Below are 10,935 nucleotides of genomic sequence, written 5' to 3'. Positions count from 1 at the left end.
TTTCATGCTCTCTATTACAAGTATGGATTTGTATTCTTTGGTTGTCAACATCTCCCCCATTCCCTGTGTTGGACATGCACTCAGAGCTCCAAGAAATGATTTTACAGTGTAATGAGGGGTCAGCTTTCTTCTTCTACTGTGTCTTGGGCTACATGGGTATCTTGGCCATCGCCAGCTTTATTGTGGCTTTTCTTGCCCGTAAATTACCTGACAGCTTTAATGAAGCCAAGTTCATCACCTTCAGCATGTTGGCCTTTTGCAGTGTGTGGATCTCCTTCTTTCCAGCCTATCTGAGCACAAAAGGAAAAGCCATGGTAGCTGTGGAGGTCTTCTCCATCTTGTCCTCCAGTGCTGCATTACTGGGATGCATGTTCTTGCCAAAGTGTTACATCATTGTTTTCCGGCCTGACCTCAACCACAGGGAGCAACTCACAAAGAGAAATTAGTATATCATACAATCTTTCTTGCACACCAGAACATCTAGACACAAGTACAGTTTTTTTCCCGAACACCATCACTCTGCTAAACAAATAATTTCCTCAACACTGTCAAACTATTTACTAAGTCTGCACTACTATTAATCTTCTCATCTTCTCATCGTTCCCATTATCCATCTCCTCCCATTTATGACTGTATGACTGTAACCTTGTTGCTGGTATCCTTCAGATTTATATTGATTGTTTCCCTATGACTATCATTAAGTGTTGTACCTTATGATTCTTGATGAACGTATCTTTTATTTTATGAACACTGAGAGCATGTGCACCAAGACAAGTTCCTTGTGTGTCCAATCACACTTGGCCAATAAAAAATTCTATTCTATGACAAAAGAGAATAGAAAGACTGCTTGTTGCCTATGGGGAATATGTATAGAAATTTTATTTCTGTCAAAGGAGGTTTCTGGAGGATTATTCTTAGTAGCAAGATTTATTATAGTTGCCCATTCCAAAAGAAGTAGTTTTGGTGCTGCATTTTCAACCATTTTCCAAGATTGTTTATTCTACCCTTTTGTCCCTTTAAACAGTCAACTTCAAGAGACTTTTTAGAAAATCGATATCTCGTGTTCTGTTAGGACTTTTCGGGTATTGACTCAAAGACTGCCCAATATTTGATGTGCTATTTTCATGATATTTATACTTTCTATTTATAAATCGCTATATAAATATGCCAAAAATCTGAATATCATTTTTAGACATAAATTCAACCCAGTATCATTTCACCATGTTTTTTAAAATGTCATCTTGGATCATAACTCTTCACTCTTTATCTGTAAATCAGTAACTGATGATCAGATCATCATAATATGGAAAACTAACGAGATGAAATTAAATGTATTTTTGCTTCTGCCTTATCATTTATTCAAAGTGTAGCACTGCCCAATAACTATAATAGAGAGTGATTTTTATTTCTTTAGCGGAATACTGGTAGAACCAGGGAGAATAATGAAAATGGAGATCAGTTTAGAGACATCAGATAGCCACAAATGCAACCCTCATTTGAATGTCTTTGACCCTTATCTCTTTCTAACCATATGCTGACCATTCTTTGAGTGTATTCCTCTGCATAGACTTTAAGCAATAAATCAATTTACTTGAATCTTCATTGTGGACCTGTTTTTTCTGTGCCTGACATGAATCTCCATTCCCAAAAATGTTTACTGAGGAGCAGTGGAAACCACTGTTGATGCCCATGTGCACATGGCCACTCCTGCCCTGCCCTAATGGCAGCCCCAGGCCATCTGGTGGTTTGGGGTTGACACTGGAGTGGCAAGGTTGAGCAGAGCAGAATGGCTGCAGGAGAAGTGACTGGATGAGCAGCCAGCTAAATTAAGGGACAGGAGAGGTGTAAGTGCAGATGGCCATCAGAGATCAGGAAGAATTGCTTCCTCCTTCCTTCTCCTGATCTGAGAATGCAAAAGCCCAAGGGGAGGCAGACACAATGAAGGTCAACCATGCTATTTGTGAGACAGCATTCTCTCTCTCTCACACACACACACATACCTTGATGGCTGCACTGATGAATGGCTATTGATCTCAGTGCATGAAGGGAAACAATGCTGGAAACAGCTGCTGTGATTTTTGCCTTGACTTTTTGCCTTGACACCTCAACCATGATTCTGTACCTCAAACTTTGGATCATATCAAAGTAAACTTGCCTTTACTTTGTGGACTTGCCTTTACCTTGAGGACTAGCCTTTGCCCTGTGTACTGGATAGTCTATTGAATAGACTATTGTCTATTGCAAGGGTCACCAACCTTTCGGATCTCAGGGACCGCTAAATTCATAATTTTAAATCCCACGGAACACTAATATGATCTGCCTAATGACTGGCTGGGTGGGTGAGGCTAGGTGGTCATGTGACTGGGTCAACTCAATGTCACTCACATTGAGGGGCACCTCACCAGCTTCTACTCGCCCCTCCCCTCCCAGCCACTCCTTGCCTCCCCACCCGGGCTCCTTAGGACCCCAACAGGAAGCAGTTGTTGGAGCTAAGCAGCCACCTTGAGAAAGAGTTGGCAAAACATCTGGCTTAGTTCAAATTGGATCTGACTGAGAAGGAGGCTCAATGGAAGTACCTTGCAGTACTGCACTCTAACCACTGTGCCACCTTGGCTCATATGCAAATAGCAGTAACCCAGCATAAGGTAACGACATGCGTGCTAGTCATTTCTGGCTGTAGTGGGCAGTGCTCATCTCTGTTTCAAAGATGAAGAGCCAGCGCTGTCCAAAGATGTCTCCATGGTCATGTGGCTGGCATGGCTAAATGCCAAAGGCGCACAGAACGCTGTTACCTTCCCAGCAAAGCTGTTCCCTATTTTTCTACTTGCATTTTTTATGTGCTTTCAAACTGTTAGGTTTGGGAGCTCACCCCATTATGTGACACTAGGGATTCGAACTACTGATTGACAAGCTCAATCAGTGGTTGTTCTTCAAACACAGCATGCTCAATTGAAAATCCTGTATGTCACCAGCCTTTCTGATCTCTTGGGAGCAGAGTGGCTGAAATTTCAAACAAATGATAGATTGGAGCCTGAAACTCTGCTTTTTATGTTTCCAGTTTACCAACTTCATGTACAAGCAACATATCAGCAGGCCGTTTGGGTTAACTGGCAGAAAGCCCAAAGGAGAGAAAAGCCAAATTAAATATACAGATTTTCTAGATATTGGGGAGGAAGGGGGGGAGAGAAGGATGAAGTATTTCCCACACATTGAGACCACAACTTGTGAAATTGCAGCAAAATGAACATTTATTTTGGAATGAGCAATATTAATAAATCTTAATAATAAAAAATATTATACATCCCTGTAAATATCAAACTGTCTTTCTATTCCTTTTTTCAGGAATTTCTCTGAACCTAAAATATCACATGGTGTACTAATTCCGCTTTATCAGTTGCTCCCTGTGGTTGAGGTCAGGCCGCAAAACAATGATGTAGCATTTTGGCAGGAATATGCATCCCAGTAATGCAGCACTGGAGGACAAGATGGAGAAGACCTCCACAGCTACCATGGCTTTTCCTTTTGTGCTCAGATAGGCTGGAAAGAAGGAGATCCACATACTGCAAAAGGCCAACATGCTGAAGGTGATGAACTTGGCTTCATTAAAACTGTCAGGCAATTTACGGGCAAGAAAAGCCACAATAAAGCTGGCAATGGCCAAGATACCCATGTAGCCCAAGACACAGTAGAAGAAGACAACTGACCCCTCATTACACTGTAAAATCATTTCTTGGAGCTCTGAGTGCATGTCCAACTCAGGGAATGGGGGAGATGTTGACAACCAAAGGATACAAATACACACTTGGAAGAGAGAGCAGGAAAGGACAGTAGAAAAGGCCAATCTTTTTCCCACCCATTTTCTCATTTGAGATCCTGGTTTAGTGGCCATAAAAGCCACAACCACAGTGATGGTTTTGGCCAATACACTAGAAATGGCCACTGAGAAGGTGATGCCAAACGTTGATTGTCGGAATAGGCAGGTCACTTTGCTGGGTTGGCTGAGGAAGAAGAAAGAAGAGAGAAAACAGAGCTGAAGAGAGACAAGCAGGGTGTAGGTGAGGGACCGATTGTTGGCTTTGACAATGGGAGTATCCCTGTGCTTAATAAAAGTTCCAAGTACCCAAGAGGTCAGGAAGAATAAACCAAGAGCTGCTGAGACTAATCCAATTCCTAAGGTTTCATCAAAAGTTAGAAAGACCAGTAGATTCAGGATACATCCTTTCTTTTTTTTATTTGGATAATGATCTTGTGAACATTCAAAGCAGTCATCCATATCTGAAGAAAAATCAAGGAAATTTGTCATCTAGGCATTCCAATTTATTGAAAATTATTTTACTAATTTTATGCATCCTAAAATGGTGTATTGAAGTTTGCTTAAGTCTAATGAAAATTAGTCGAAGGCCTAACCGGTGTATTCCAGCCCCCTGAACTCACTCCCAGTTCCTAGATTGCATACCCTTAGAGGCCCTGGGATTCGGCTGCTCTTGTTTAATGCCAAGTTGTTTAACAACAATGCTCATTCAAGATCTCATTAAGGAGGAAGTGAGTCAACCTAGCATGCATTACTGAGACCTGGCTGGCCCTGAAAGGGGAGGTTCCCCTCTGTGTCCATCGAGGTTTAGGGTTTGATACCAGTCGAGACCATAGGGTAGAGGAGATAGTTGGGCAGTGGTCATCAGAGAATCAGATCAGCCAGGGTAATCTGACTTGTGGGGTCCTGTAGAAGGGCCTTCTCTGCCCTTGTTCCTGCCATCTGGAACAACGTGCCTTACAGAATGAGATCCTCTCCAACCATCCAGACCTTCCTCTCCAACCATCCAGACCGTCTTTAGGCTCCTAAAGACCTGGCTCTGCCAGTTGGCTTGAGGCTCCAAAGGAGTATGCTAGTATGATGGATGGATGGATGGATGGATGGATGGATGGATTGATTGATTGATTGATTGATTGATTGATATGAGATCCCTGCTCATCCTACCTCTTCCTCCCACACTCCCTGCTCATCTTATCTCTTCCTCCCCATCTTTTAGTTATGGTATTTTATATATTATATATTAGTTCAATTTATTATTTATTATTTCAATTTATATGCCGCCCTCCGCCGAAGACTCAGGGCGGCTTACAATGCACTTATAGCAATAGCCTTCATTCTTTTGTATATACCTGCTTATTAGGGCTTTTGGCCCCCCATAAGCTGTTTCTACAAAGTCAGTTTATTGGCCCCACAATCCAGATCCTCAATTTACCTACCTTGGAAGGATGGCACGCTGAGTCAACCTTGAACCGTGAGATTTGAACTTGCACTAATTGCAGGCAGCTGGCAGCTAAGTGCTACATAACAGCATTTAGTCCGCTGCACCACCAAGGCTCATAGATAGATAGATAGATAGATAGATAGATAGATAGATAGATAGAAGAACAGAACAGAACAGAACAGAACAGAACAGAACAGAACAGAACAGAACAGAACAGAACAGAATTCTTTATTGGCCAAGTGTGATTGGACACACGAGGAATTTGTTTTTGATGTATATGCTCTGGGTACATAAAAAGAAAAGATACATTCATCAAGAATCATAAGGTACAACACTTAATGATAGTCATAGGGTACAAATAAGGAATCAAATCATACTAGGAATAGATAGATAGATAGATAGATGACAGACAGACAGACAGACAAACAAACAGATAAATTTACCATTTTGATTTGAAATCTTCCCTTCAGGGCATGGAACACAGTCATAACAGCAGAACTGATTTCCCTCAATCCCTTTCTTCCAATATCCAGGGAAACAAGGCTCATTGCATTGAGAAAGTGGAAGAACCTGGTGACAAGCACGAAAACGTTTTGAAAAGGAGGGTTTTAAAAACAGTTTTGGATTTTTCTCCTTAATGCACACAAATTATTTTTCATTTCCCAAATGGACAGCTGAATCAAGTAGGATTTATAGTGTATTTTAAAAAGATGTAGAAATTACAATGATGCACAAATGATCCTGTATGCGATTAAATAATTGAACATGGTGGCAATGTTATGGAAAAATTGCCACTCTTGTGATTTCAAATGAAAATTCAAAGCTAATGTGCAGACCTTGTAATATCTTCTTTGTGAATTTGAGGAATGCTTGACCATTAACAACATTTGTGGAGAATAGTTTTTATTTTAAAAAGAAATTATATTTCTAAAACATTAGTTCATAATGAGTTAAATAACTAAATCAGAGGTGGGTTTCAGCAGGTTCTGACCAGTTCTGGAGAACCAGTAGCGGATATTTTGAATAGTTCAGAGAACCGGTAGTAAAACTTCTGACAGGCCCCACCCCCATCTATTCTCTGCCTCCCGAGTCCCAGCTGATCGGGAGGAAATGGGGATTTTACAGTAACCTTCCCCTGAATTGGGGATGGAATGGAGATTTTACAGTATCCTTCCCCTGGAGTGTGGTGGGAATGGAGATTTTACAGTATCCTTCCCCTGCAACACCCACCACGCCATGCCATGTCCACCAAACCACACACACAGGACCAGTAGTAAAAATTTTTGAAACCAACCACTGAACTAAATACACTCAAAACCATAGAAATTGTGGTGGATTTTAGAAGATAACCTCCTATATTACCACCTCTTACAATACTAGACAACAGTATCAACAGTAGAGTCCTTCAGGTTTCTAGGTTCTATCATATTTCAAGACTTAAAATGGACACCTAACATCAAAAATGTCATCAAAAAAGCACAACAAAGAATTATTGAGTATGTCATCTGCATCTCCATAACTGTCTGGTTTGGCTCTGCAGCCCAACAAGACAGACACAGACTTCAGAGGATAATTAGGACTGCAGAAAAAACAATGGCTACCAACCTGCCTTCCATTGAGGACCTGTATACTGCACGAGTCAAAAAGAAGGTTGTAAAAATATCTACAGGCTCCTCACATCCTGGATGCAAATTGTTTCAACTTCTATCCTCAAAAAGACGCTATAGGGCACTGCACACCAAAACAACTAGACACAAGGACAGTTTTCCCCCCCGAGTGCCATCACTCTGCTTAACAACTAATTCCCACAACACTGTCAAATAATTTACTAAGACTGTATTACTATTATTCTTCTCTTTCTTACTAGTATCTATCTCTTCCCACTTATTACTGTAACCATATTGCTTGTATCTTTCAATTATATTCATTTTATTTGTTTCCTAGTATGATTTGAATAGCTTATTAGTAACCTTGAGTATCACTAAGTTTTATTCTTGATGAATGTATTTTATTCTCCTTATGTACACTGAGAGCATATACACCTAAGACAAATTCCTTGTGTGTCCAATTACACTTGGCCAGTAAAGAATTCTATTCTATTCTATTAAAGCATGGTTGATTAAATCCCTCCCTACCTGGTTAAAAGCTGGGTGCCAGACAATTACATCTTCATCTATGAATAATTCCTTCCCTTTTGGAGCAGTGGGATCCATCTTTCCGATTCTAACTTTTTGAAAGGATCTGTTTGGAAAAGTGATCAAGTTGGTGATGTCAAATCCACCTGTTGCTTCCCCTTTCTGATTCAGGAACACTCTCTCCCCAGCTGAATTGTTGAAAGCAATGCTTTGAAGAAATGAATGGAGCTACTTGAAAGAGAATGAAAGAGAAAGGATAATAATAGAAAATAGAACATCATATTTCATATGATAAGTTTCATTCACTTATTCTTCCCATTCCTACAATCATTATTAAATTTAGTAATCAATATTGCATGGAAATTTACATGTCTACTTTATTATTCATTTGATATTATTTTAAGGAAAGATAAAAAAGAACAATCGCCCAAAGTAGAATGAAGACAATTGGAATTATGTAACTTCCTTCAATTATTATTTAACTTCAATATTTAAACAACTAATTAAACCTAAGGTAAAGATTCCCCCTTGCACATGCGTGCTAGTCGTTCCTGACTCTAGGGTGTGGTGTTCATCTCCATTTCTAAGCCGAAGAGCCAGCGCTGTCCGAAGACGTCTCTGTGGTCATGTGGCCGGCATGACTAAATGCCAAAGGCACACGGAATGCTGTTACCTTCCCACCAAAGATAGTCCCTATTTTTCTACTTGCATTTTTTACGTGCTTTCAAACTGCTAGGTTGGCAGAAGCTGGGACAAGTAACGGGAGCTCACTCCATTACGCGGCACTAGGGATTTGAACCGCTGAACTGACAACCTTTCGATACCACTGAGCCACCATATCCCTCAATTAAACCTAGACCATATCTAATCTTTCCTCACTGGTACAAGCTATTTGTCAGTCTAAGGTCTGACTAATTTCCTTTAGGTGAATCTGTAGTTACGGCCAGTGGCTGGACCTACCCACCCACCCCAGCGCTATCCCGTCTTATACAATCGTCGTGTTTTTGACACAGCCCACATGTGTACAAGGCACACACGAGAGCAAAGCTATCCCGTCCTATGCAATTGCCGTGTTTTTGATGCAGCGAGCATGTGCACAAGGCAAGTGCGCTCACATTTTTGATTCTGGGCGAACCGGTTGTTAAATTATATGAAGCCTACCTCTGTTATAAGGCCATCAACACTCCATGCTTTCTTACTTTCAACAGTAACCATCCACTGTCGCACAAAAAGAGCTGCATTTTAGTATTAGATTTTAGTATTCAATATTCAAACTTTCTTTGATTGATAGATGAGAAAGGGGATGATTGCAAAAATAGAGTTGTTTCATACTATGGATGCCACAGCTGGCATATAGCATATTTCATATGATAGGGACAGAAAACACAGTTTTTCAATCCTGAAAACTTCATGAATCAAGTAGAAGTATGTTGGCAATACTGATTATTTTTGGAGGAGACAATGAAAAGTAATCTAAATTAACTATCTCTTAGTGTGCAAGCAATGGTGATTTTTCTAAATAAATCCTACTAACTCTTAAACTATATTTTATATAGTAGCTTCTCGAAGATCATATTTAACTTGCTTCCATGTACAGATAATAGTAAGACTTTCCACGGTTGGTTCAAAACATGAATGGAATGGAATGGAATGGAATGGAATGGAATGGAATGGAATGGAATGGAATGGAATGGAATGGAATGGAATGGAATGGAATAGAAGAGAAGAGAAGAGAAGAGAAGAGAAGAGAAGAGAAGAGAAGAGAAGAGAAGAGAAGAGAAGAGAAGAGAAGAGAAGAGATCTTGGTCTTGTAGTCCAATCCCCTGCTCAAGCAGGATAACTTATACAATCTCAAACAAGTGACTGTCCAGTCTCTTCTTAAAAACCTCCAGTGATGGAGCACCCATAATCCTACATCAACCTGCTCATTGAAATAAAAGAACTGTCCAAAGCAGGGAGAATACCTTCCAAGGCTGAAGATCTGGAAAGTCATGTTTTTTACGCATTATACTTTTTTTGCCATGGAACCCTAAGAGATACAGAGTTTGCAAAGCATGAGCCACAGCATAAACAGCATTGTAGATACTGTAGCTTTGGCCAGTCATATCCATTTCAAAGACAGGCCTGGGAAGATCTTCTAGCTTCATCTCGCCACTGCATTGCCTACTATGCATTTCTTGTAATTCTGGCTTTGGAAATGAACAATCAAATGATTGTTCCCAAACATCATGCAGAAACCCATCTCTGTAGACTGAAAGAGGATTTACAGTCTGAAGGAATTCCTTGAAACCTGCAACATCTGTTGAATGAACAGTGAAGGAAAGAGCCCCATGGAACATCTGGAGATCCCATTTTATTTGAACGCCTGATAGTATGAAATCAATCTGTGCAGTCATGATCCACACCTTTCTAAATAAGGCAATTTCCTTGTTTTCAGGGTCCACCATGAATGTGACAACTCTTAGCCATTGTATTGCCAATGATTCTCCATAGACAAGAAATGCATTGGCTTTGGTGTTCATCAGATTAATAGAAATACTTGAGGCCGTCTGATAAAACTCTGTGTAGTCTTCCAAATGGACTAGTTGTGAAAGCCTTTGTATGAACGATGAACAGATTCCACTCTGTGAAAGTAAGGCCTGCATTTTCTGTAAAAAGTGTTCTCCATTCTTGTTGTCAATTGCAAAAATCCCAATCCAAGTCCAGTTGAAATGGTGAAGCAGTTGGATGATCCCAATGTACTGATGGTCTTCTTTGGGGACCATGAAATAAAGTGAAGAGAGTTTACTGCTCTGAAATGCATCTTGGGCTAATGAGCCATATGTCAGCTATAAGAAAGTGGAATGGTATTCTGTTAGAGCAAATCTAATTGTCTTGTTCTAGGTTTTCATATAAAATATATCCAAGGAAGAAATTATTTTCCTAAAACTCTTCTAAATATTAATATGGAAAAAATGTGTTGGAAATATTTCAAACATATATGAACTGATCAATCGTTAAATAAGAGCAAGGAATACTACAGTCAAAATGGATTAACAGATTAATAGATTAATAGAGTTGGAAGGGACCTTATAGGTCATCTAGTCCAATTCCTCGCTCAAGCAGGAGACCGTATACCATTTTGGACAGATGGCAGTCCAATCTTTTCTTGAAAATCTCAAGTGATGAAGCTCCCACAACTTCCGAAGGCAACTTCTGTTCCATGGGTTGATTGTTCTCACTGTCAGAAAGTTCCTCCTCATTTCTAGGTTGAGTCTCTCTTTGATCAGTTTCCATCCATTATTCCTTGTCTGGCTTTCAGGTGCTTTGGAAAATAGCGTGATCCCCTCATCTCTGGGGCAGCCCCTCAAATATTGGAAGACTGCTATCATGTCTCCACTGGTCCTTCTCTTCACTAGACTAGCCATGCCCAGTTCCTGCCCAGTTCTTCATGTTTTAGTCTCCAGTCCCCTAATCATCCTGGTTGCTCTCCTCTGCACTTTTTCTAGAGTCTCAACATCTTTTTTATAGTGTGGTAACCAAAACTGGATACATTACTCTAGGTGTGG

At 40.2% G+C, this 10,935-nt stretch overlaps 1 protein-coding gene across 1 annotated transcript; it reads right to left on the bottom strand.

Annotated features, from left to right (window-relative positions):
• Positions 1-3,376: 3,376 nt before the first annotated feature.
• LOC132709860 (vomeronasal type-2 receptor 26-like) lies at positions 3,377-7,465 on the bottom strand. The gene is made up of 3 exons (XM_087893229.1): positions 7,388-7,465; positions 5,696-5,822; positions 3,377-4,275 (listed from the first exon to the last, which is right to left on the bottom strand). The coding sequence occupies exons 1-3, from the start codon at positions 7,463-7,465 to the stop codon at positions 3,377-3,379; spliced, it is 1,104 nt and encodes a 367-aa protein (XP_087749355.1).
• Positions 7,466-10,935: the final 3,470 nt, after the last annotated feature.

This window comes from Pantherophis guttatus, chromosome 4 (genome assembly GCF_059756535.1).
Source record: "Pantherophis guttatus breed Tessera chromosome 4, ASM5975653v1, whole genome shotgun sequence".
NCBI classification, from domain to species: Eukaryota; Metazoa; Chordata; class Lepidosauria; order Squamata; family Colubridae; genus Pantherophis; species Pantherophis guttatus.
The sequence above is the reverse complement of the archived record's forward strand: the minus strand, read 5'-3'. Positions and strand labels throughout refer to the sequence as shown.

Bases quoted from the DNA above. Each gene is read 5' to 3' on its own strand.
- LOC132709860 (XM_087893229.1), bottom strand. From the start codon at position 7,465: ATGGATCCCACTGCTCCAAAAGGGAAGGAATTATTCATAGATGAAGAT. The intron at 5,823-7,387 runs GTAGGGAGGGAT...GCTTGTCACCAG, and splicing joins GGCACCCAGCTTTTAACCAG to GTTCTTCCACTTTCTCAATG. The intron at 4,276-5,695 runs GTAAATTTATCT...ATTTTTCTTCAG, and splicing joins GAAGATTTCAAATCAAAATG to ATATGGATGACTGCTTTGAA.